General features: G+C 44.9%; 2 protein-coding genes across 2 annotated transcripts in view; one reads left to right on the top strand and one right to left on the bottom strand.

Moving 5' to 3' along the window:
• Positions 1–18,500, bottom strand: part of LOC120921222 (coiled-coil domain-containing protein 170-like) — a 59,234-nt gene extending 40,734 nt beyond the window's left edge. The window contains exons 1-3 of the mRNA XM_040333959.1: positions 18,273–18,500; positions 13,778–13,836; positions 1,828–1,867 (exon numbers count right to left, since the gene is read on the bottom strand). Coding sequence (XP_040189893.1) covers positions 1,828–1,867; positions 13,778–13,836; positions 18,273–18,392 — 219 coding nt within the window. The 5' untranslated portion in view covers positions 18,393–18,500. The remainder of the gene's footprint in view (positions 1–1,827; positions 1,868–13,777; positions 13,837–18,272) is intronic.
• A 5,957-nt stretch (positions 18,501–24,457) lies between these two features.
• Positions 24,458–27,896, top strand: part of MTHFD1 (methylenetetrahydrofolate dehydrogenase, cyclohydrolase and formyltetrahydrofolate synthetase 1) — a 117,151-nt gene continuing 113,712 nt past the window's right edge. The window contains exon 1 of the mRNA XM_040332917.1: positions 24,458–24,678. Coding sequence (XP_040188851.1) covers positions 24,641–24,678 — 38 coding nt within the window. The 5' untranslated portion in view covers positions 24,458–24,640. The remainder of the gene's footprint in view (positions 24,679–27,896) is intronic.

Here is a 27,896-nt window from a genome sequence, read left to right as displayed (position 1 = left end):
TCATTCGCCACTCAGCCATCTGTACCCAGGCCAGTGAGCACTCAGCAGGCTCAGACAACAACCATGAAATATCTCTTTGGTGATTTTTCTCTTGCCACAATGGAGCACATAAAATGAAAATTTATGGTCATGTTAAATTTAATTTGCACTTTTTATAAAAATAAGTGGTCAGAATATATTTTTTTATTCTCTGCTAATCCACCAGACTTAACTACTGGACATAGTGGCTGCGCTGCAACCCTGAACTGTGAAAGCTCTATATTTCATTTGTATTTACATGTTCAGATATCTTTTATATTTATTACAAGGGCTCCCTCTAGTGGTTCAATATTGACAGTACCAATTGACTTAAACGGGAGTTCCAGGCTTTTTTTATGTTTAATAAAAGTCAGCAGCTACAAAAAGTGTAGCTGCAGGCTTTTAATAAACAGACACTTACCTGCTCCACAGTCCAGCGCTGCGCCGCACGGAGCTCCGCTCCTCTCCGGCCTGCGTCTTCATTCCTAGTGTGGGCACCCGGCCGTGACAGCTTTCGGCTGAACGGCCGGGCACTCACTGCGCATGCGCGAACGGCGCTGCGCTCTGTGAGTGGTCAGACGATAGCTTGGGACCTGTCACGTGTCCCATGCGATCGCCTACAGGGAGGGGCCGCCGTAGGCGATATGACGTATCGCCTAAGCAGTTTCTGGGCGGAAGGAGGAAGTGGAACAGGAAGTCCCACTCCTACTGAAGACCCCACTCCCCCCCCCCCCAAAAAAAATGACATGCCAAATATGGCATGTAAGGGGGCAAGGAGTGGTTTAAGTGGAAGTTCCACTTTTGGGTGGAACTCCGTTTTAAAGCGGAACTTCAGTGATTTTTTCAGTGATGAGGAAGGGGTTAGGTATGTTCCCTGGGTGTGTTCTAACTGAAGGGGGGTCGAACTGACTAGGGGAAATGACTAATCGCTGTTCAAACATTGTATGAACAGACAATCAGGCATTTCTCCCCCTGACAGGACTGGGAGCTGTGTGTTTACACACACAGCTCCCGGTTCTCGCTCTGTAACGAGCGATCGCGGGTGCCCGGCGGTGATCGCGCCCACTGGGCACGCGCGTCGACATCAGGGGCGTGCGTGCGTGCCTCCGGTGGCGCGCGCGCCCCTATTGGCTGCTTGGCGAGATGACGTATAGCTACGTGATCTCGCCCAGCAGAGCCGACCTACCGCCGTATAACTGCGGCGGCTGGTCGGCAAGCAGTTAAGCAGCACTGATCAGTGTATTCTGACAGCAGAGGCGTCCTGAGGAGTAAAACAGTGCAGTGGGTAGGTTTCCCCTATCCACCTTGATTGTGTGATGGGGGGATTGCTTCAGTTTTTTTTTTTGCATGGCCAGCTTTAGAGAGTTGTTCCTGGAACTGGTGTCTCCATTAGATTTCCTCTATCTCCCATTCTGGGGACAACTCTAAAATGTTGGACTTTCCCTCTCTTTCTTTCTAGATGGAAAAATAAGAAGGTAAATCGCCCCTGTGGAGACATACAGCAATAAAAACTTGTCAGAGAGCCTAACCCTTCACCACATGAATACTAAAAAGAAAAAGTTTTGCCTAGAGTTACACTTTAGCCATATCAAAAACTACAGGAGGGCAGCCCAGAGATCCCGTACAGACATAAGGGGCCATCTATTATTTCAAATGTTCTGCAACTACTGAAATGGTAAAAGTAGGGGTTTCATTGATTGTCGCTTCATGATCAAAATGTAATAGATCTGCAAGTACTATCCACATGATGTAGGTTCACCCTGCATGAACTATCTAATATATGTTTATCAAATGCAAACCACAACTTACTCTTGCTTCTCCCCGGCCATCAGGAAGGTCATAGTAATGTCTGCAAAACAACAATCAATGAGTTACAAAATGTACATTCTGTTTACAGACAACAATTGTTAGCTAGAATGCGGCTCTTCAGGATCATATCACCTTATAGTACCTAGGCTTTCAATTTACAACAGAAATAGTGTTTCCTACTATTATTGGGATATACCTAAATCCACATTTATTTTTTTATTTTTTTGCAGGTTGCATTCCATTAGGGAGATTTCCCATTGGCTGGCCATACATTATACAATTTTCTTTTAATTTACCTTCAACTATGTAGTGCAAGGGTCTGCCTGATTGCATACAAATTGAAAGTATTTAGGATTGACCTCCTATTATATGGTTTTGGTAAATCTAAAGGGAAATTGTACAAGAGAATTGTATAATGTATGGCTGTGTTAATTTAGTCGACTAAAATGACTAAAACATTTTAGTTAACTAAATGAATACTATTTTAGTTGACTAAAATACGACTAAAACTAAACAATTGAGATGACTAAAATGGGACTAAAACTAAAATGGCATTTTAGTCAAAAGACTAAAATGGCACTAAAACTAAAATGGCATTTTAGTCAATAGACTAAAGCCGCGTACACACGACCATTTTTATTGTCCTAGGAAAAAAAAAAATTCTCGACGTGATTCTTGTCAAGCCTGCCATGCATACACACGATCGTGAAAAAAAAAATTCTGGAGCAAAGCGCGTTGACGTCACGTACAATGGCACTATAACGGGGAAGTTCCATTCAGATGGCGCCACCCTTTGGGCTGCTTTTGTGTAAGTAAAAGTTTGGTGAGAGACGATTCGCGCTTTTCAGTCTTCGTGATTTTCAGTCTGTTACAGCGTGACAAATGTGCAATCTCCATTACAAACGCTAGTTTTACCAGAACGAGTGCTCCCGTATCATAACCTGCTTTTGAACATGCACGTTTTTTTCCCGTCGTTAAAGCCTACACACGACCGTTTTTCACGACGTGAAAAACGACAATGTGAAAAATGCTCTAGAGCCTACACACGATCATTTTTATTGACCATTTAAAAAAATTGCATTTTTCACGTCATGAAAAACGGTCGTGTGTACGCGGCATAAGACTAAAACTAAATTGAAATTTGACTTAAAAAAATTAACACTGGTCTGTTGTGCATGTTCATACATCAATACTATAAATAACATATTGAATTTTATACTCCAGCAGTATATAATGAGTTTGGAGTCTGATAGCACTCCATTCACTTTGACCGGGGCCGTCGGATATGAGACGATCTTCGGGATCCACTGCATCATATGTTCCCCCAGACCTATGTAGCGCAGGACCGCCATCAAGAATTTCCAATTGACTCGTTCAAATGCCTTTTCTGCGTCTGTACTTATCGTGACAATTGGAGTACGCGTTTCCCATGCGATATGTATAAGATTTAACACTTTGATCGTATTGTCACAAGCTTCTCTGGTTGGAATAAATCCCACTTAATCCAGATGTATCATAGACTGTAAATGTTTCGCAATTCGAGTAGCAACAATCTTCGTAAATAATTTAAGGTCACAATTCAAGAGTGATATGGGCCTATAGCTATTGCAGCAAGTGGGATCCTTTCCCTCCTTGAGAATTAAAGTAACGTGTGCTTTTAAAGTATCTCTAGGGAAGGATGTTCCCAAGCTTACTTTATTAAACAGTTCCACCATATGAGGGCCTAAGGTTGGAAGAAATTTCTAATAATGCTGTATCGAAAACCCAACCTAATTTAGAGGTCCTGATTGCATTCTGAAGTTCGTCCAAAGTTATTGGCGCCTCTAGATTTTCTCTAACCTCTGGGGTCAACTGGGGGAGTTGAAAGGAAGCAATATAGTTTTCTATTTGTATCAGAGTAGGGGATTGATCTGGGAGATTGTATAGTGAGGAATAGAAATCTCTAAAACCCTGTGTAATTTGCTTGAGTAATCCCACTTTTTGACCTTGAGGTGTAATGATTTGAGGAATGCATGAAGCAGATTTTTTTTCTTTGGCTGAACGTGCTAACATTCTCCCACATTTATCTCCTGACTCCTATACAAATCTACGGCATCGTTGTAGAGCCGCTTTAGCTTGATACCTTAATAGATCTGTTACCTGCTTACAGAGAGAGAAAAGTTTTTGTTCGAGCACGGGATTTGTTATATGTTAATGTTGGACTTCTGCTTTATGGATATCATGAAGGAGAGCTGTAAGTTTTTCCGTCCGCTGGCGTTTAAGCCGTGCTCCATGTTTAATAAAAAAACGCCTCTTATAACTGTCTTATGTGCTTCCCATAGGATCCCTGTATCGCAATCGTCTTGTTTGTTAATTTGAAAGTATTGAGCTATCTCGCGCTGTACATGAGTCATAAGATGGCAAATGAGAGCTGAAGAGCTGGAGGTGTGCCTGTGTGTGTCTGTGTAGATCCAGGAAGTGAACAGGCAGCAGCTTCAGCTACCCACAGTTAAAATGGTTGCAGCCAGACTCGGTGGAGGGAGATTTCTGCAGCATATTTGGCAAGTACAGAATCACAGTATATATAAAAAATGGTTGCAGCCAGACTCGGTGGACGGAGATTTCTGCAGCATATTTGGCAAGTACAGAATCACAGTATATATAAAATAATATGCAAAGTGGTTGGAGAGAAGCTTCAGAATGGCAAAGATGCTTTTATTACAAATTATGTGAAATTTATCCTTTCTCTCTGAGAACTTCAATTTGACCCCACTTAGGCCCTGTTCACACCTGGGCAATTTTCTGCTTGAAGCTTGTAACTCTAAAACAAGCCAAATCCTATTCATTTCAATGGCCCCAGTTCAAATCTGAGCTTTCTGTTGGCTGAAGCAAAATGCCTGAAGCTCATAAAAGTACATGAGCTTCTTTTTGGCAGATTGCAAGCATTTTTGGCCTAATAGACTTCAGTACGAATGCCTGACTTGAGCATTTTACAAGCCTTTTTGGTGCTTGTTTTCTTCTCAAACAGCAGCTCTCCACCCCTAAGTTCCTCTCCTTCTCCTCCCTCTGGTGCTTTCTATTGGCTAAACAAAAATGCCTACAAAAGCTTGTAAAAAGCTGAAAAAAAAAGCTTAAATTTAAATACATTTTTAAAGAAAAATTGAATAAATAGAATAAAATTCTACTATTGTTATGAACAGCTTTATCCAATTAACCCTTTAGGCCCCTGTAATACTGCCCTGCTGTGGCTTGGCTGCAGCACAGTGTACCAGCAGTTTTTGTGAGGGTTACCTGTGCTGTCCCATAGACTAAGGTGACCAGATTTTTAAAATGAAATCCGGGGACATATTTCTTTTCTACTAGTAATGGTGGCCGTCGCACCCCTTCTCACAGCCTGTCAAGCATACCACCCAACTTTCTGAGATGGGAATGAGGAATACCTATCAGCAAAAGTATGCAGGCATGGGACACACCCCTTGCCACGCCCCCTTAAAGGGGAAATGTACACAAAAATAAGATTGGTTAAACCCACAAGTGCTTTTTTTACCACTACTATTTCTTTATATTGGCTTTTGGAATTTACAAATGCAACAATTTAGAAATCATATGAAAGTTTAGTGCTGGGAAACACTTTTTGATAGATAAAAAGTGCATTTTATATACATCTATATAGATCAGACCAAAATGAGGGACAAATGAGGAGAATGAGGGACAGAGGGACATTGCTCGAAACCAGGGACAGTCCCTCAAAATCAGGGACAGTTGGGAGGTATGTGTCAAGTCTTATGCCGTGTACACATGATCGGATTTCTTCGTCGTATATCCGATGAAGCTGACTTTCATCAGTTTTGCCTACACACCATCAGACTAAATTCCGACTGTGCCAAAACGTTCAATGCTTCCGAGCATGCGTCGACTTGATTCTGAGCATGCATGGATTTTTCTCCGATGGAGTTCCACACAGACGATCAGATTTTTTTATCCATCAAATTTTTTCACACAGATGGAAAAAAGACAGATGAGGCCCACAAACGATTGGTTTGTCCGATGATAAAAGATCTGTTTTCATTGGATAAACCAATTGTGTGTACACGGCATTACTCTTCGGGCACTGGCTACTACTGGGTGGGGAGGGGAGGACGATCCCCCCGCCAGAGAAGGCAAGGAGATAAGCAGGCAGTCGGCTGGCCGGGACTTGAGCCAAGGCTGAAGAACATGCGACCGGAGCTGAATGGGCATGCACCCGAAATTGAGGAAATATTCCCTCCACTCCGACCAGCACATGATCATCAGAAAGGGGCACAGATAATGGAGAAAATACACCCCCGTAAGTTAGCAGGTGTGGTGGAGCGGGGGTCGGGTTGGGTGATTACAATTTTTTTTTTTTTTTTTATTCTGCACTGTATTTGAAATTGCCCCAGCCCCTGTTCAAATCCAATCCAGGGACGAAACCGGGGGCAGACTTGATCCGGGGCAAGTGTCCTCAATCTGGGGACTGTCCCCGGAAACCGGGGATGTCTGGTCACCCTACCATAGACTTATTAGATTGTGAATTTTGGTGCGTTTTCTGAAAGCGCACCAAAGATGCAGCATGCTGGATTCTTGGTGCGCTTTCAGAAAAAGCACCAAAAACACACAGGGGCAGATCCACATACAATTGCGGGGGCGCAGCGTATGTGAGATACGCTACGCCGCTGTAACTTACTTTGCGAATCTTTGAATCCTGAAAGAATTTGCGCCGTAAGTTACGACGGCGTAGTGTATCTCTCGCTGCGTAAGGGCGCGGAATTCAAATGCGGCGAGTAGGGGGCGTGTTTCATTTAAATGAAGCGCGTCCCCGCGCCGAACGAACCGCGCATGCCCCGTCCGTCAAAACTCCCAGGGTGCATTGCTCCAAATGACGTCGCAAGGACGTCATTGTTTTCGACGCGAACGTAAAGGGCGTCCAGCCCCATTCACGGACGACGCAAACGACGTAAAATTTTCAAAATTATACGCGGGAACGACGGCCATACTTAACATTGAGTACGCCACCAGATAGCAGCTTTAACTATACGCCGGAAAAAGCCGAACGGAAATGACGTAAAAGAATGCAACGGCCGCTCGTACGTTCGTGGATCGTCGGAAATAGCTAATTTGCATACTCAACGCGGATTACGACGTGAACGCCACCCAGCGGCCACCGGAAAATTGCATCTTAGATCCGACGGCGTACTAAGGCGTACGCCTGTCGGATCTAACACAGATGCCGTCGTATTTTGTTTGGTGGATACCAAAACAAAGATACGACGCGCAAAATTTGAAATTACGCAGCGTAATTTCTTTGAGGATCTGCCCCACAATGTGATAAAAGTCTATGGGTAAACCGTGGGTATACAGCGCCGCACCAAACCACAGCAGGGCAGCGTGAAACTGCCCTTACCATTGTGACACTTTATACAGCCCCATGTCAAAAAAGTAGCTGAGCTGAAAACAAATGTTCGATAAAAAGAACTTCTAAGGATCTAAACTCACTGCCATCCATCCAAAACTGAATTAGTTTGGGTTTGTTGACCATGTAATTTTTGTTGGTCACCATCCGGCGGTCACCGTCTGACCTAAATCATAAAGGTGTGTGTACATTTGTATCTTGCAGTAAGCAGCTGGCCTGACAACCTTTGTTCACTATTGCTGTCCCTAGAAAAGCCCCCGTGTCTGATAGCATGACAACCTCTGAGAAAAACAATTGTGTCTGCCAGAAATAAGTCACAGAGCTGGTTGGACGGGTGATCTCTTCCCTTTCAGGGTCATTAGGCTGCATAATGGTGTTCTTTCATTCTCAGTTATCATAGAGGATTTGGATTATTATAGTATTTACTATACAGGAATGGATTTACTTAAAAGATTAACATGCAAAGTCATTAATCCATAGGAACCAGATTTCATTGTTCTTTGATTTTATATTAGTAAGCTGACATACGTTATTGCACAGTATCATTGCTCCAGGTGCTGCCTTATTAAAGAAGCAAGAAGGCTCTACTACTTTAACCAATTCTGGAAGATTTACCCCCCTTATGACCAGGCCATTTTTTGCTTTTTTGGCACTGCGTTACTTTAACTGACAATTGCGCAGTCATGCAACGCTGTACCCAAATAAGATCTATATAATTTTTAGCACTTATTACTGTATTAGTGTCACTGGTTTTCAAAAAGTGTCAGTTAGTGCCAGACTGCCCGCCATACTATCACAGTACCACTATAAGTCGCTGATCGCTGCCATTACTTGTATAAAAAAAAAATTCCAGTACAGTTAAACCTTGGTTTGAGAGCGTTTTGCAAGACAAGCAAAAATATTGCCTTGATATACAAGCGATGTCTTGATATAAGAGTAGCGTCATGTCACAACTGAGTATAAAATAGAAGAGAGGCGCCTCTAAGTGTAGAAATATGGTTACATTTAAAGCGGAGCTCCACCAAGAAAATAGTTTTTTCTAAAATGCTGCAAAAAAAATACACCATATACCCGAAGTGCCTGTTGCTAGGCAGATCGATCGTCCTGATCTGCCACTTCCTGATCCGTGGTCCATCTTCTTTCTTCTGCTCCTCGGCTTCCTCCTGGGGAATGGGGGAGCGGGGTCTTCTGGGACCTTGTGTGTGTCCCAGGAGACATCACCCATTCACGTCGTGCCGCGCGACTCCCACATGCGCAGTAGGGAATCGGGCGGTGAAGCTGCAAGGCTTCACTTCCTGATTCCTTCACTGAGGATGGCGGCGGGGCAGCCGAGACCCGAGCGTTTGCTAGGCTTTGGCTGCCATCATCGCGGGCACCCTGGCAGGGCCAAACCTAGGGTCAGAGGCGCCTGGGTGCAGAAATATTTCTGGCGCCCACACATGGGCATGGTCATATTACTAACTCCTCCCCTTTACAAATGTTTCTATGGCTATGACTCAAACACAGAGATGCTCCCCTAAGAAGTCTTCATTAGTGTCCCTCATCAGAGCCCCCCCCAGCAGGTATCCCCCATCAGAGCCCCCCCCAGCAGGTATCCCCCATCAGAGCCCCCCCACAGCAGGTGTCCCCCATCAGAGCCCCCCCAGCAGGTGTCCCCCATCAGAGCCCCCCCACAGCAGGTGTCCCTCATCAGAGCCCCCCCCAGCAGGTGTCCCCCATCAGAGCCCCCCACATCAGGTGTCCCCATAGATCAGTACTTGTCCAATAGATCCTTGTAGCTTGGGCGCTCTAGGAGCAGAAGCACATTACAGGGGGTGGGGCATATGTGGCATCTTTGGTTACTTGGAGGATGGCACTCGGAGAGCATTTCTGGGAGTGTACGGGATGATTGGCAGCAGCTCTGGACACAGACAAGAAGAGAGGGGAGCACTTTGGAGCTTCGGCGCCCCCACCTCTGCGGCGCCTGGGTGCGGGACACCCCGTGCACCCTGCCTAGGATCGGCCCTGCACCCTGGACAGGTAAGTCTCCTTATTGAAAGTCAGCAGCTACAGCGTTAGTAGCTGCTGACTTTAATTATTTTCTTTTTTTAAACCGGACCTCTGATTTAATGAAGGTTCAACATTTAGAAACTTACATGATTGATGATTAAAATAGGCACATCTAAGTATGCAGGCATCCGGGGTAAAGCTGTCCACATAGACCGTCCTCCTCACCGCCATTGATGTCGTCGTCCATTCCACAAGCGGTTCAAGGCTCGCTTTCAGATCACACTACTGCAGGGTAGTCTTTCCAGTCACAATTGCAGACTGACAGCGGTGAGAGCCGGCGGTGCAGCAGATTGTCTGGACATCTTTACCCCAGATACCTGCATACACCTAGAGGTGCTTCTCTTCTCTTTTATACTCTGTAGCTCCTGCTGGATTTTGCTTCTAATCCCCTTGGGGAGTCTTCCATTTGTGGATGGACATTTTATGGTTACACAACCTATCACATTGCTATAATCTTTTTTTATATCTATAAACTGAAGGACTTATGAATAAATGGTTGTGGAACGATTCATTTGAGTTTCCATTATTTCTTATGGTAAAATTTGCTTTGATATACAAGTGCTTTGGATTACAAGCATGCTTCCGGAACGAATTATGCTCGCAATCCAAGGTTTTACTGTATATACTGCACACCAAAATTTGTAGACACTATAAGGAGGAGGAGCTATGCACAGCACCCTGCCAGCCTCTCCTACCAGCCATGATCTGCCTGTATTGCATAAAGAAGTACAGAGACCCAGTGATTAAATATCTAAAACAAAGTATGAAATAAAACCAGAAATCCTTAAACGAAGATTTCATCTGCATGTTGATGAAGGGGGAGGGAGGAACCAAGGAGACAAATATAAGGAGATTACATTTCAACTTTAAAGAGCAAACACAAAAGCCAGAACAGCATATATTATTTATGTGACCTTCAGCACCAACAGGGGGGAAAAAAACACTCCTTTCTTCACCTTCCCAAAGTAAAGTCATGACTTATATCTGATAACTAGATGACTATACTTCTGTTCTTCCTTAATCCACACTGGCCATCACCTACATATCCCTTAGAAGGCTATAACCTCGTCATTTGTCTTATTGCTTTTATATATTATTTATATGCAATAAAAAATACGAAAGTGGAGCGCCACCCAAAAGGGGAAGCTCTGCTTATCTGCCTCCTTCCACCCTCCGGTGCCACATTGGGCATCTTGTGGGGGGAGCGGGTACCTGGTTTTGACACGTACCCCCTCCCACTTCCTGCTGAGTTCCCCATAGCGAACTCAGCTGGAGGTTCTGCCCTCGCCGCAGCCGGCACATTGAGAAAAGGCAGAGCAATTTGCGCATGCGCAGTAGAAAACCGTCTGTGAAGACTGCAAGCCTTTACAGCCAGTTTCCCCTACCCGAGATGGTGGCGCCAGCACCCAAGAGCCGATTCTAGAATTCTAGAATCGGCTTGGGTAAGGACCCCGTGGGATCCCTGGTCAGGTAAGTGCCCTAATGGTAAAAGTCAGCAGCTACAGTATTTGTAGCTGCTGACTTAACATTTTTTGGTGGGGGGGATGGAGCTCTGCTTTAAATTCTTCTGTTTCCTAATTTATTATGTAGCGCCCCCCCCCCCCCCCTACTTTCAGTGCGGGCGCTACACTAAAGTTAGTGGGGAATGGGAGGCTTAGTTTTACTCCCATTCACAAATTATGGAAATTCAGGCTGCTGTCAATTCCAGAATTTGTCCTGTAGGCCAGTCTGCGCTCCAGGGGTACGTTATCACCCCTGGGCGGCAGTTGGCGCTAGAGGGATTCTGGCAGACCCACCTGCTCCCAGCAGCCAATCAGAGGAGTTCTTCCCTCATTGGGCATGCTGGGGGGGGATATATCTGCGGCAGCCGCTTTTGGCGGGTTGTTCTTGAGGGGCCAGAGTTCCAGGTGCTGTACCCACCTTCAGGGTACGCGCATCCATGGGCCCCGCCACCGTGTCCTGCCATGCTGAGGCCGTGTACCATGTGGAGCCTCCTCCTACTATTGAAAGGGGCCCCAGCGACTTGCTGGGTCCCTGCCTTCTGCTGAGAGGATCCTAAGCTGGGAGCTGTGCGATGGGGGATTGGCCCAGGAGAACCTAGAACTAGAGGTTGTCCAGGAGGCCTAGACGAACCATCGGGGATCCGGTCACCACACCGTATACCAGGTATGCTCAAGCTGTCAGTGGGTGACATTGATTGAACTAACTGGGAGGATTTGCTCAAACAGTTTTTTCCACAAATCCTAAATTGTCCAGCCTGTGGCAGAGGCCCTGAGTCAGGCCTGTGGCAGAGGTCTGTTTCCTCCCAGTGATCCGTAAGTGACGCTCCGGCTGCCAGGCCTGAGATAACTGCCTGTCCGGGGGCACTTTACCCACCCTGATTGGGGTGGCGACGAATTGAGCTGCACCATTGCTGAGAGCAGGCTTGCTCTCTTTGAATATCCAAAGCCTGATACTAAAAGTTCCTCTACGCTCATCAACCTTCTCTATCGTGTGTCATGTTGATGTTGGCCAGGTTGGGCCTTGGAATAAAGCATTGAAAACTAGATTGGTGTCTGGACACTTGCACTTTATTTACACTCACAGAAGTCACCCCTAGACAAGTCAAGAAGGTAACTTAGAAAGCAGATCCCAAACTAATCAGCGGCTCCTTTGGGGGTGAGCGCTACAATTACATTACTGTCTGTTCTGGGTTAGGATTAATGTGTGGTGTTGCAATCTAGACACATGTATATTTGAGCTGCTTGGTGTTGTTTTTATCTATAACAGCAAACAAAGCCATCAGTCACACTAAGATCTTTGTTTCTGCTTCTCAAGGGCTGAGAATTGGCTGTCAAATATAGCAAGGTAGTTGGAACAAACCCTTCACTTTTGGAAGACATCCGTATTATTATTAAGGTCCAAACACACTCTCAGTTTAATAAAGCTAAATACATTCCAGGTGTATCACAAACTGGGTTCAGTGCCTTGGGCTGGGTTCACACTACTACACTACTTTCATCCTACTTTGCTCTGTGTTCAATGTTTCCCTATGAGAGCGTCTTGTAGCGTCCTACACAAGTCGGTCCGACTTTGAAAATGCTCCCTGTACTACTTTTGGTCCTACATTGATCCTACTTCAGGCCCATTGAATATCATTGAAGTCGGACCAAAGTAGTATCCTGTTCATGAAAGTAGGATGGATGTAGGACCAATGTAGGATCAATGTAGGACCAATGTAGCAGAGCAAAGTAGGATGAAAGTAGTGTAGTAGTGTGAACCCAGCCTCAGGCTGGGTTCACACTACTACACTACTTTCATCCTACTTTGCTCTGCTACGTTGGTCCTACACTGATCCTACATTGGTCCTACATTGATCCTACATTGGTCCTACATCCATCCTACTTTCATGAACAGGATACTACTTTGATCCGACTTTGTGACAGTCTGACTTGTTCTTTGACCAATCAAAACAATCCCAGAGTGAGATAAATTCCTTTTACTGCTGCTGTAATCACAAGTCGGATGTCAAAAGTCGGATGGTTAGGACAAGGCTCCTACTTTGGTCCAACTTCAATGATATTCAATGGGCCTGAAGTAGGATCAATGTAGGACCAAAGTAGTACAGGGAGCATTTTCAAAGTCGGACCGACTTGTGTAGGACCAGTTAAGACAGCTCTCATAGGGAAACATTGATTTTCACACGTCATGCTACATGAGCTCCCAATGTAGGACCGTTGTCGGACAAGTGTGAACCCAGCCTCTAAGTACAGTAGCTATGGCTTGTGTAGAAAAGCCTTTCCCCTGCCAGCAGCTACAGAGAAGGATATTTGCTCTTTGTGGGTTAGCAGTGATCTCTCTGCAGAGATCTGACACACCCCTGCTGGGTCAGGGTCACAACTGTCCAATCAGCGGATAACATGAGCATTGCTGACTGCAGAGGTATAGGTTTGACACAGTGGGGGGGGGGTTGTCGTTCCGGTCCCCCCCTTCACCGTTGGTGCCTCCATTGCAACTGTGGGCACCCGGCCATGACAGCTTTCGGCTTCACGGCCGGGCACTCACTGCACGTGCGCGAATGGCGCAGCACTCCCTGATTGTAGCCTTGTGGCTGATGAGCCACAAGGCTTCACTTCCTGAACCCCTTACCGAGGATGGCGGCGGCGGCAGCAGCAGATCCTCGAGCGACAGATTGGTTTGCACTTTAAGTTGTTTTGTTATGCTTATGTATTGGCTTCATTCGTTTCTAAATGAATGACCCAGCCAGAACAAGTGTAGAGATGAGGAGTTCTGGCTTTTGTTTGCTGCACACCTGTAGCAAGTTTGTGGGAAGTTTAGAGGCCTAACACAGCCAGGCAACCAGCATTTCCATGAGGATGCCAGAAACGGTTACATGCTTCACTTGACATTATGAAAGCATTTAAATAAATACCATAGGCTTGGTTTTCATTCAGCAAACTTTAGAAAATCTCTTACTAACACATTCATTTGTTGAACGTCAGAAAGAATTACCTTGGGATCTTTGGGGATCCGTCCATTTTCTTAGTGTAGACATCGTCTTTATCATAATCCTACAGAAATGAAACAGCAGGAATTATTTAAGATGAAAAACACTAACACGTTTTTACAATAATTTCGATGTGTATGTAAACTCAATAACAAAAATCTAACATATTGCAGCCTTCTGGTCCTTACATGTGGTGGCTGCCTTTGTTTTCTTTTTTGATTTTTTTTCTTTTATTTCCACTTGGTGATTCTGCAAATAACACACTTCCTGTCATTTTATATCTACTTTTAAATCTCCACTGTATCTATGAAGGAAGCCATGGTTGTGGAATTCAAACATGTCTGCTTATCTTCATCTGGATTGTATGGTGGATTAAAGGGACTAGTATTTACACAATAAAGATAAGGTTGTTTGTGCTTTCTTATCAGTTCACAGGAAGTAACAAGGAGATTGCATTTCTGTCCAGATTAACAGCTCTATTCTGTACTTGCTGAAAATGTTCTTGGCCTGGAAAAAAAGAAAACAAATGCACCAAATCTAAGGGACTGCAATATATTACATCTTGTTCTTTGGTTTAGATATCGATTAAAGCAGTATTAACCGAGCCTGTTTCTGAGATTTGGTGTTTACAAGTTAAAAAAAAAAAAATTTTCTAGAAAATTACATTATATATATATATATATATATATATATATATATATATATATATATATATATATATATATATATATATATATATATATACATATATATATATATTTCCTAACACCCTAGTGCATGAGCATTATGGGAAATGTAGTTCCAAAACATTTGGAGTCCCAAGGTTCGCCATCGCTGCCCTAGAGAATAAAATGGTTGTCGTTCCAATACTTTTTGTAACACCGTATTTGCACAGTGGTCTTACATGCAGAAAAAATTCACTTTTTTTTAATTAAAAAATAAGACAACAGTAAAGTTAGCCCAATTTTTTTTTTTATTTATACCCAACATGTTACGCTTCAATATTGTGCCCGCTTGTGGAATGGTGACAACCTTTCACCCTTAAAAATGTCCATAGGCGACGTTTAAAAAATTCTACAGGTTGCGTGTTTTGAGTTACAGAGGTCTAGGGCTAGAATAATTGCTCTCGCTCTACCGATCATGGCAATACCTGACGTGTGATTGAAACACTGTTTTCACATGTGGGCGCTGCTCACGTATGCGTTTGTTTGCATTATTTTGTTATTTATTTTATTTTTTATTTTTTACATTGTTTAAAAAAAAAAAAAATGGGTCACTTTTATTTCTATTACAAGGAATGTAAACATCCCTTGTAATAGAAAAAAGGCATGACAGGACCTCTTAAATATGAGATCTGGGGTCAAAAAAAAAACTCAGATCTCATATTTACACTAAAATGCAATAAAAATAAAATAAAAATTGAATGTCATAAAAAAAAAAAAAATTTTTTAAGAGCATTGGGTGAAAGTGACATTTTGACGTCACTTCCACCCTGCAGTGGTATGGAGATGGGTGGGGGCCCATCTTCCCCTCACGCGTCTCCATGCCACAAACCGAGAAGGATCTGATCACCTCTCCTGCCGCCGATAAAAGTGATCTTGCGGCAAATCCACCACAGAGACCACTTTTATCTACATAGGTCTATGTACAGGTCTATGTAAAGATCCATGTACAGATCTATGTACAGATCTATGTACAGGTCTATGTACAGATCTATGTACAGGTCTATGTACAGATCTATGTACAGGTCTATGTACAGGTCTATGTACAGATCTATGTACAGGTCTATGTACAGATCCAAGTACAGGTCTATGTACAGATCTATGTACAGGTCTATGTACAGATCTATGTACAGGTCTATGTACAGATCCATGTACAGATCTATGTACAGGTCTACTTACAGGTCATACGTACAGATCCACGTACAGGTCTACGTACAGATCCAAGTACAGGTCTATGTACAGGTCTATGTACAGATCTATGTACAGATCTATGTACAGATCTATGTACAGATCTATGTACAGGTCTATGTACAGGTCTATGTACAGGTCTACGTACAGATCTGTGTACAGATCTATGTACAGATCTATGTACAGGTCTATGTACAGGTCTATGTACAGATCTATGTACAGATCTATGTACAGATCTATGTACAGGTCTATGTACAGATCTATGTACAGATCTATGTACAGGTCTATGTACAGGTCTATGTACAGATCTATGTACAGGTCTACTTACAGGTCATACGTACAGATCTATGTACAGATCCATGTACAGATCTATGTACAGATCTATGTACAGATCTATGTACAGATCTATGTACAGGTCTATGTACAGATCTATGTACAGGTCTATGTACAGGTCTATGTACAGATCTATGTACAGGTCTATGTACAGGTCTATGTACAGATCTATGTACAGGTCTATGTACAGATCTATGTACAGGTCTACTTACAGGTCATACGTACAGATCTATGTACAGATCCATGTACAGATCTATGTACAGATCTATGTACAGATCTATGTACAGATCTATGTACAGGTCTATGTACAGATCTATGTACAGGTCTATGTACAGGTCTATGTACAGATCCACGTACAGGTCTACGTACAGATCCAAGTACAGGTCTATGTACAGGTCTATGTACAGATCCATGTACAGATCTATGTACAGGTCTACTTACAGGTCATACGTACAGATCCACGTACAGGTCTACGTACAGATCCAAGTACAGGTCTATGTACAGGTCTATGTACAGATCTATGTACAGATCTATGTACAGATCTATGTACAGATCTATGTACAGGTCTATGTACAGGTCTATGTACAGGTCTACGTACAGATCTGTGTACAGATCTATGTACAGATCTATGTACAGGTCTATGTACAGGTCTATGTACAGATCTATGTACAGGTCTATGTACAGATCTATGTACAGGTCTATGTACAGGTCTACGTACAGATCCAAGTACAGGTCTATGTACAGATCCATGTACAGATCTATGTACAGGTCTACTTACAGGTCATACGTACAGATCCACGTACAGGTCTACGTACAGATCCAAGTACAGGTCTATGTACAGGTCTATGTACAGATCTATGTACAGATCTATGTACAGATCTATGTACAGATCTATGTACAGGTCTATGTACAGGTCTATGTACAGGTCTACGTACAGATCTGTGTACAGATCTATGTACAGATCTATGTACAGGTCTATGTACAGGTCTATGTACAGATCTATGTACAGATCTATGTACAGATCTATGTACAGGTCTATGTACAGATCTATGTACAGATCTATGTACAGGTCTATGTACAGGTCTATGTACAGATCTATGTACAGGTCTACTTACAGGTCATACGTACAGATCTATGTACAGATCCATGTACAGATCTATGTACAGATCTATGTACAGATCTATGTACAGATCTATGTACAGGTCTATGTACAGATCTATGTACAGGTCTATGTACAGGTCTATGTACAGATCTATGTACAGGTCTATGTACAGGTCTATGTACAGATCTATGTACAGGTCTATGTACAGATCTATGTACAGGTCTACTTACAGGTCATACGTACAGATCCATGTACAGATCTATGTACAGATCTATGTACAGATCTATGTACAGATCTATGTACAGGTCTATGTACAGATCTATGTACAGGTCTATGTACAGGTCTATGTACAGATCCACGTACAGGTCTACGTACAGGTCTATGTACAGATCCATGTACAGATCTATGTACAGGTCTACTTACAGGTCATACGTACAGATCCACGTACAGGTCTACGTACAGATCCAAGTACAGGTCTATGTACAGGTCTATGTACAGATCTATGTACAGATCTATGTACAGATCTATGTACAGATCTATGTACAGGTCTATGTACAGGTCTATGTACAGGTCTATGTACAGATCTATGTACAGATCTATGTACAGATCTATGTACAGGTCTATGTACAGATCTATGTACAGATCTATGTACAGATCTATGTACAGGTCTATGTACAGATCTATGTACAGATCTATGTACAGGTCTATGTACAGGTCTATGTACAGATCTATGTACAGGTCTATGTACAGATCTATGTACAGATCTATGTACAGGTCTATGTACAGATCTATGTACAGGTCTATGTACAGGTCTATGTACAGATCTATGTACAGGTCTATGTACAGATCTATGTACAGGTCTATGTACAGATCTATGTACAGATCTATGCACAGATCTATGTACAGGTCTATGTACAGATCTACGTACAGATCTATGTACAGGTCTATGTACAGATCTATGTACAGGTCTATGTACAGATCTATGTACAGGTCTATGTACAGATCTACGTACAGATCTATGTACAGGTCTATGTACAGATCTATGTACAGGTCTATGTACAGATCTATGTACAGATCTATGTACAGGTCTATGCCTCCTTGTGAAGGAACCCATAGTGATGATCTTTTAGTAATATCCAATTCACACAGACATACCTCATAAAATTTCTTGCGTGAATCTCCATGCTTAGGACGCATTCTGTTGGGGGATGCACTGCTGTCAAACAGCCTTTCAACCCTGTCGTCATAGCTGTATGGATTGGAGACGTCAGACATATTGTCAGGGGAGCTGGGATTTCTGTGCTCTGATACTCACAGGTACAACAGGCTTGTAGCTGAGGGATGAATGCACACAGGTTACTATTAGCAGAGCAGAGGGCGGTGTGTGTTCCTATAGGGACCTGACAACACCTATCCTCATACCTGACTGTTGTGGTAACCTCTTGTCACCAAGTGCCATGCATGCTGGTAACGATACTATTTGTTTACAATGCACTACAGTTTATTCATCACATTTCTCTATAGTACAGGCCTGCTCCTATGCAGTGTTGGATTGGGCCCCTTACACAAGAGGTCCAAACAGGGGAAGCACTGCATGGGATCTGGAAGACAGTGAGGATCACTGTAGTAGCGTTAGCTCGATTCCCCTTTCCCATGGGGATCCCACTGGTAGAAAATCTGTATATTTAGGCCCAGATTCTCATACATTCGCGCTGCTCCTGGGCAGCGTAATGTATGAGCTCTACGTTACACCGCCGCAGGTCTACAGGTTTAAATCCTGATTCTCAGAACACTTACCTGTAAACTTGCGGCGGTGTATCGTTAGATTGCTCGGCGCAAGCCCGCCCAATTCAAATGGGGCGGGCACCATTTAAATTAGGCACGCTCCCGTGCCGAGCGTACTGCGCATGCTCCGTCGGGTAAATTACCCGACGTGCATTGCGCTAAATGACGTCGCCCCGACGTCATTTGCCTACATGTATACGTAAATGGCGTCCAGCTCCATTCACGGACGTCTTACGCAAACAACGTAATTTTGATTCAATTCGACGCGGGAACGACGGCCATAGTTAACATTGGTTGCCCCTGCTAATAGCAGGGGCAACCTTACGTGTCGGGTACGCTACGCAAACTACGTTAATTCGCTGCGTCGACCTCGCGTATGTTCGGGAATCGCCGTACTTACCTCATTTGCATAGACGACGGGGAAAAGCGACGATGCGACACCTAGCGGCGGGAAAAAAAATTACTTTTAAGATCTGACAGCGTAACAGCCTTACGCTTGTCAGATCTAATGGGTACCTATGCGCAACTGATTCTAAGAATCAGTCGCATAGATACCCGGGGCCAGGTGAGGAGTTACGACGGCGCTAATGGTGTTGCGCCGTCGTAACACCTTCGAGAATCTGGTCCTTACATTTCTCCAAGCTGGATCAACGTAACTATGCAACTAGTTAAATCCGAACACTTTAGCGGCACACATCATTTTTTTTTCTTTTATAATAAAAACTATACATATATTTTGCAGTTAACCACTTCAGCCCCCCGGACCATTTCGCTGCCCAAAGACCAGGCCACTTTTTGCGATTCGGCACCACGTTGCTTTAACTGACAATTGCGCGGTCGTGCGACATGGCTCCCAAACAAAATTGACGTCCTTTTTTTCCCTCAAATAGAGCTTTCCTTTGGTGGTATTTGATCACCTCTGTGTTTTTTATTTTTTGCGCTATAAACAAAAATAGAGCGACAATTTTGAAAAAAAATCTATATTTTTTACTTTTTGCTATAATAAATATCCCCCCAAAAAACATATTTTTGTAAAAAAAAAAATGGCAATAAGCGTTTATTGATTGGTTTGCGCAAAAGTTATAGCATCTACAAAATAGGGGATAGAATTATGTCATTTTTATTATAATTTTTTTTTTACTAGTAATGGCGGCGATCGGACACTTTTGACGCTATTTTGGGACCATTGTAATTTTTACAGCGATCGGTGCTATAAAAATGCACTGATTACTGTGAAAATGGCACTGGCAGTGAAGGGGTTAACCACTAGGTGGCGCTGAAGGGGTTAAGTGTTTCCTAGGGAGTCAGGCCGCGTACACACGGTCGGTCAAAACCGATGGAAACGGACTGAAGGACCTTTTCATCGGTCCAAACCGACCGTGTGTGGGCCTCATCGGTCCGTTATCCTTCGGTCGAAAAATGTAGAACTTGCTTTAAAATTCAACCGATAGACGCCTAACCGATCGGTCAAAACCGATGGTTAGTACGCACGACCATCGGTTCAAAGTCCACGCATGCTCAGACTAAATGAGGGGACGGGAGCGCTCGTTCTTGTAAAACTTGCGTTCGTAATGGAGATAGCACATGTGTTACGCTGTAAAGGACTGAAAAGCACGAATCGTCTCTCACCAAACTTTCACTAACACGCTGTAACACGGAATCAGCAAAAGCAGAGGCAAGGGTGGCGCCAAAGGCTTTGGCCTTCCCCTTTATAGTGACGTCGTACGTGGTTTACGTGTCCGCGTTCTAAACCGAACGCTTCTTTAACCTATGGTGTGTAGGCACATCAGACCATCAGTCAGCTTCATCAGTGAACCGATGAAACGGTCCTTCAGTCCGTTCTCATCGGGTGTACAGGGCTTGATTCTAACTGTAGGGGGATGGGCTGTGTGTGTGACACGAAAACTGATCACAGCTTCCGATTACAGGAAGCTGTGATCACTGTCCTGTCACTAGGAAGGATAGGGAAATGCTTGTTTACATCAGCATTTCCTTGTTCTTCCTCACCGTGACACGATCGCGGGTATGTCTGCGGACATCGAGTCCGTGGGACCCGCGGTTAGAGTCACGTAGCTCACGGCGTGCGCGTGTCCACAATGTCGCTTCTTAAAGGGGACGTACAGGTACGTCCTTTTGCGCAGCCGAGCTATTCTGAAGAACATATATAGTCGTGCGCTGGTCGGCAAGCGGTTAAATAACATTTCTAATCACATGAAGTTAATCACAAAAGTCCCCCTTTACATCAGAGTCTAGAGTTCCCCTTTTACATCTGAACTCGCAGGGTTCCCTTACACAGTAAGGCCCCTTTTACATGGGGATGGATCCGCTTTCAGCAGTCCGCCAGCTCAGAGGGAGATCTGTCCACGGATCTCTGCTGAGCCGGTGGATGACAGGTCCCTCTCTGCTCACTGAGTGGGGAGGGGCTTGTGCAGCGCTGCTGTCTCCTATGGAGAGATCGGACGAAAACAGACAGCATGTCTATTTTCATCAGATCTCATCCGATCCACCATGGAAGGATGGCGACGTATAGCCATCCGTCTGATTTTAGCGGATCGGATGTCAGCGGACATGTCTGACGCTGACATCCGACGCTCCATATAGATGTATGGAGCGGCCGTTCAGGTCCACCGACAAAACTGACAGGCGGACCTGAATGGGTCCGACCATGTGAAAGGGGCCTAAGGTGGGACTCTGGTGTAAGGGAGAACTCTGGAGACTCTAACATAAGGGATGCTTTGGGAACCCGGATTTATGGGGAAACACTGTCACCTCTGGTGTAAAGGGGAACTCTGATGTAAGGGGTGCTCTGAGAACCTGGATTTACCTTACTGTTCTCACTCAGAGGCAGGAGAGAGAAGGGGGAGACTTCAGTCACAGACAGGGATGGATGGTGAGCTCACTCACCCCTTGGCAGTCAGCACCTCTCATCCAGATGTATCTGAGGCTGCTGGACTTCAAATCTCTGGCCCCCGACTTTCCTTTTTCTGAGGCACAACGTCAGGAATTGGCGTGTGGGCAGACACAGAGGGGTACAGGCAGTAGGTAGAGGAGCAGATCGAGCCCTCTCTCCTCTCCAGTCTGAGTGTGTGTGTAGGGGGGGGGGGGGGTCGTTAGTACTGGCTTTGGGCAGTGTGAAAGAGAGTGAAACAGACACTGTTGGATTAGACAACCACAGCCAGCAACCCTGATGGTAAGCCATAATCCAGTCTGAATAATGTGTCTGGGTTTCAGGTGGTCAGAAACCCGGACGAATGATTCCAAACCTAAACTGCCCGGGTAAATCCCAGACAGGTGGCAACCCTAATGCAACACAAACCATACCTGGCTCATTCACACTGCTGCACGCCAAATGCTCTGATTTAGTGTGCTGTTTGCTGCAGTGAGCCGAGGTGAGGGGTTGATGTTATTCAGTTTTTTCAGTGCAAATTGCTTTTTTTTTTTTACTTTATTTGAAGTGCACAAAGTGACACTACATTTTATGTTTCTGCACAGCAGCCCTTCCTATACAAAAAGAACCCCTGACCTCCCTCACAGTGCTCTGGGTCATGTCACATGATGGACCACGGTTGGAGAGGTTTCCATTATTCTGGCATTTCCTGTACTGAAAGGTGGGGGAAGCCAGAGAGATATCAAGAGACGAGCTAAATGACTGTCCAGCACAACTGTTAGACCTCTTTTTAATTAAAGCGGAGCTCCACCCAAAATTGAAACTTTCGCTCGTTGTACTCCTCCCCCCTCCGGTGCCACATTTCTCACCTTTTGGAAGGGGTGACAGGATACCTGTCTTTCACAGGTATCCTGTTCCCACTTCCGGGAGCCTCAGCCGTGGGTATTGATGTCACTGCCCGGGCTCCCTCCCCCGGCCGCAGGGCCAGTAGGAGGGAGGAGCAGAGCCTCGCACATGCGCAGTAGGGTTCCCGGCGTGAAGTCGTAGGGCTTAACTGCCGGGTTCCCTTACTCACAATGGAGGCGGCAGCACTGGACGCTGCGGTGCTGACATCGCTGGACCCCAGGACAGGTCAGTGTCCGATTATTAAAAGTCAGCAGCTGCAGTATGTGTAGCTTCTGGCTTTTAATTTTTGCAGCGATGGGCGGACCTGGACTTTAAGGCCTGGTTCACCCCTACGCGTTTTGTTTTTTGGTGCTTTTTTGCAGAAACGCAGTACAGTCCTTTTAAAGCGGTTCTCCACCCTAAAGTGAAGTCCCGCTGATCGGAACCCTCCCCCCCCTCCAGTGTCACATTTGACACCTTTCAGGGGGGAGGGGGGTGCAGATACCTGTCTAAAGACAGGTATTTGCACCCACTTCTGGCCCGGCATTCATGGGCAAAAGACGGGCATTGCGTCACATCCCGTCGCCCCCCCCGTTGTGTGCTGGGAACACTCGGCTCCCAGCACACAGCGGGAGCCAATCGACGGGCGCGGCTCGCGCATGCGCCGTAGGGAACCGGGCAGTGAAGCCGCAGCGCTTCACTTCCTGGTTCCCTCAGCGTGGATGGAGGGGGGAGCAGCAGGGTGACGAGCGATCGCTCGTCCTCTGCTGCAGACGGCGCTGGACTCCAGGACAGGTAAGTGTCCTTATATTAAAAGTCAGCAGCTGCAGTATTTGTAGCTGCTGGCTTTTAATATTTTTTTGGGGTGGAACATCCGCTTTAACCACTTCGTACACCGTTTTTGGAAAATCTAATGTCGACTGTACAAGAGATTGTATGGTCTGATTGTAACGTGTAGACTGAGCCCGATAGTGGTCATACACACGTTTGATTTTAATCATTGTTCAATTTAAAATTAGAACCGCAAACTATCGGCCATTACATTGGAGTCCATCAGACGGAGTCCATTGCCTTTTGCAGCCAGTTGAAATCGCAGCGATTCCGCCAGCGATCACGTGTGACTACAAGTCACCGCTTAGCACCAACGTTCCCCTTCGCCTATTTTTTGGCACCTCATAAGTGACGATTCTCCCCTTTGGGTGCCACATTAGCGCCTGTTTTTACATTTAGAGGCAATGTTAGCACCTGTTTCCTCTTTGGGCGCCCTAATAATGTCTATTTGCAACTTTTGGCCCCCCTCTTTAGTCACTATTTTCTCTTTTTAGAACTTCGTTAGTGCCTAGTTTTCCTTTTGAGTGCCCCACTAGCGCGTATTTTTCCTTTTGGGCACCTCAGCACCCTTTTGGGTGCCCCATTACCGCATATTTTCTCTTGTGGGCGCCCCGTTAAAGTCTACTTTCTCCTTCGGACCCATGCCTGCGTTTCCTCAGATTTTGTAACAGTTTACTGTTAGAAATAAGTGTGAAAGTCGTGACTCGGGTGGGTGTAACAAGATGCCCGCTATCTTCCTTCTTACTGTATCCTTACTGTGGACGTTTGCGCGGGGTGTAGCAAGATGGCGGCGACGTAACGTCACTTCCGTCACACAATCTGACGGGTGGCGTATTCTGACGAAACATCGACTCTACTTCTCCAGCGTTTGACCACTCATAGCCCCACCCATCCCTCTGCTGTCATTCTATAGCGGTGTTGATAATTCTAATTATCTCCTGCGGGTCGGGCCATCCCTTGTCCCCGCCTACATGCCGGGTATCCCCGCCTCTTTGTCCGGGTCCCGCATGCGCAGTCTGCACCTTTCGCCACCACGAGGGTAGAAGTCTGTGTCCTGTATCAGTGTACAGAACCCGGGCAGAGCTGCACTATCGGAGCCTTGTGGAGCCGAGTATCCGTGTACTGTGCAGCCAGCATGCCGGCCCAGGTCCTCAGCGGGAAGGTGCTCTCCGGGTGAGTGTTCTGCCTGCTGGAAGGGTTCCTATGTCTTGTTTGGGGGGTTCTGTAAGTCCAGACACACTGGGTGGGTGGTAACAGTTTGTATAGGCGGGGGTCTGCTTGCAAAACTTTAAGGGGGTCATTACATTATATATATATATATATATATATATATATATATATATATATATATATATATATATATATTTCAGCCCTATAAATAAAAGTGGAAAAGGGCAAGATGTTTTATTAGGAAGAATGTTATCACCGGGTTCAAGGGCTTAAAACACTTTAAATATTATTTTTTTTTCCTAGGATCCTAATTTATAGTGCTTTAAGCCCTTGAACCCGGTGATAACATTATTCTTCCTAATAAAACATCTCGCCCTTTTCCACTTTTATTTATAGGGCTGAAATGCAGCTTCAGAGGAGAGCAGGGAGTGCAGGTGGCGCTGCACCAAATGTCCCATATATGAAAGCTGTTCTACATAACCAATTTAAAGTGGCACTAAAGTCGCAATACTTCTCCAACAGCCTGATTGGGGACGTCTTTAATATTGATTGGACCCTGGGCAAAGGTTTTCTTGGGCCCTTTGTATCTGCCAACTATTTGCAGGCAGTGCTGGCTCAAGGGGAAGCGGCCTTGGGCCCCTCAACAATGACTGGGCCTGGGGCAGCCGCCCCTTTTGCCCTGTGTTAAAGACAGTTTTGAGTCTGATGTCCACAAGGGGTCTCTTAATGGTGCCAGGATGTTTTCCTGAGTGCCGGTCTTTGGCCACCTTGATTGGCGGACAAGGAATGACCTAGCACTTGTGTATACACAAGTCAGCCATCCTGGTGCATGCCGTAGGAGATTGCTAAGCGGCAGGAAGGTTTATCGAGTTGCAGAAGTCACTGCAAATTTTAATTTTGTAAAATTTCAAGTATTCATAATTTTTCTCATTACTTTTGGAAAGTAGGGTTCTGCCTATGCCACAGGTGTCAAACACAAGGCCAGCGGGCCCAAACCGGCCCTCCAGGCCATGTCATGTGGCCCTCTACTTCTCCTGCAGCTGCAGGAGATCTCCAGTCCTCCTCCAGACCCTTACTTTCTGCTTTCAAGCAATGCATCTATCTTCTTCCCAGCATAAGGAAAGGGGGGTGCACTGTGATGTGGGGGACTCGACTTCTGATGGTGGGGTGGCTCTTCTAATGAAAGTGGAGGGAATGCGCTAACATCTAATCTTACAGATACAACCGGCCCCTTTGAGGGCATTCATAATGCTGATGCGGCCCACAATGAAATTGTGTTTGACACCCCCTGGCCTAAGCCATCTGCTTTCACTGGCGTCAGGGAGGTGGGTGGGCCAGGTAATTGAAAACCTAAGGATCAGTCAGAGTCCATGATTTCACATGCTGGTGGAGATGGCATCTCCTGCCTGTCCAGGGATGGGTTTTGGGGGTTGGGACCCCTAATCTACAGGATCCTATAATCGGATTGTAATATCAATTAAGTGCTTTACAGCGGGATTCCACCCGCAATTTTTTATTTTTAAAGTCAGCAGCTACAAACACTGTAGTTGCTGACTTTTAATAAAGACACTTACCTGTCATAGGTGCCCGTGATGATGGGGGGGGGGGGGGGAGGGAGAATGCTGATCCGGATCATTGCAGGTCCCGTGCCGCCATCCTTGGTAAGGGAAATGGGCAGTGAAGCCTACTGCGCATGCACGAGGCTTGCGCCGCTTTGTGAATGGGCGGCTGCTCTCTGAGATGCATAGTTCCCAGAAGGCAGCGCGCCCCTTTCACAAGAGGATGTAGAAGACCCACCGTGGATAAGGAAGAGGAGATACATTTTTTTTTTTATGTATATATGATTAATCATATATTTTTCTTTTTTTTTTGGGGGGGGGGGGGGGGTTGGAACTCCACTCTAAGAACTCGGGCTGATACTTATTTGCTGTTTTTTTGAGCGTAGCTATGGTAATGATTATCCATTAGGAGTTGCTTGTGTATGAATATATAGGAGGTATGGATCTGTTTTTCTGCTACACTGGAAAAATAAGCAATGTCAGCTTTGCTTGGTTAATAAAAGTCCACCCCCTCCCCCCAGCATGGTGCTTTCTGCCCTACCTGGGGTTAAGTCTTGAGTTACATTGTGTTCTTGCTGTGATGCAAGAATCTGGTGATCTGGGCATAGTGTGACCAGAAAGAATAACAGCGGTGACCCTTGTTCCCCTGCAGCAAGGTGGCACACTGCCTGCTGATAACATTTGTTGGTGCACCAGGTTCATTATTTCCATGCCAGTCTATGATGCCAGTACAGTGTGGGATGCCATGTCTGTGTTCCTAAGATCTTTGGCAGGAATTTTATATACACACAAAAAAAAATTGTTCTTATCCAATTCAGAGTGAAGATGCATGAAGAGGTGTATCTTTGTACTATTCTGTAATCTGACAACAAAACAGGACATTTTTCTAAGCTGAAAGTCCTGATTGAGAGGTTATTTCAGGACATCTGGAACTGGCTGAACACTGCTGACCCCTACAGTTTAATTAGAGACGTAACGGATGAACAGGAAATGGGTGATTTGATGGGCGAAGCGTGTAGAATTGGGCATTCATGTGACCAGGGTCCATTAAAATCATGTGACTGCTGCCAAAAGTGCAAGGGGGGGGGGGGATTGGCTCAGATTAGAGATTTTGGGAGGAGAGAATGCTTGCAACAGAGAAATTGAGGGTGTGGTTTTTCTTTCAAAGTGTGGAACTCATATATTATAGATTCCTTACACAGTGATATATTTCAAGCATTTTTTTATTTTTATTTTTTGTTTGATCATGGCTTACAGCTCGGGAAAACCCAAAATTGAGTTTCTCAGAAAATAAGATGATTACATAAAATAAAATAAAAATTTAATACCGAAATGTTGGCTTACTGTAAGGCAGGGCTTGACAAATTTGCTTGGAATCTAGGAGCCAGCTAAAAAAGTTAGGCGCCAGGAACGCGCCCCCGTCCCGCCGAGCTCGCGTGCAGAAGCGAACGCATACGTGAGCAGCGCCCGCATATGTAAATGGTGTTCAAAACCACACATGTGAGGTATCGCCGCGATCGGTAGTGCGAGAGTAATAATTCTAGCCCTAGACTTCTTCTGTAACTCAAAACATGCAATCTGTAGAATTTTTTATTTTTTTTTAAACGTTGCATATGGAGATTTTAAAGGGTAAAAGTTTGTCGCCATTCAACAAGCGGACGC

The sequence above is a fragment of the Rana temporaria genome, chromosome 13 (assembly GCF_905171775.1).
Source record: "Rana temporaria chromosome 13, aRanTem1.1, whole genome shotgun sequence".
Taxonomy (NCBI): domain Eukaryota; kingdom Metazoa; phylum Chordata; class Amphibia; order Anura; family Ranidae; genus Rana; species Rana temporaria.
This window is presented reverse-complemented; position numbering and strand designations above follow the sequence as displayed.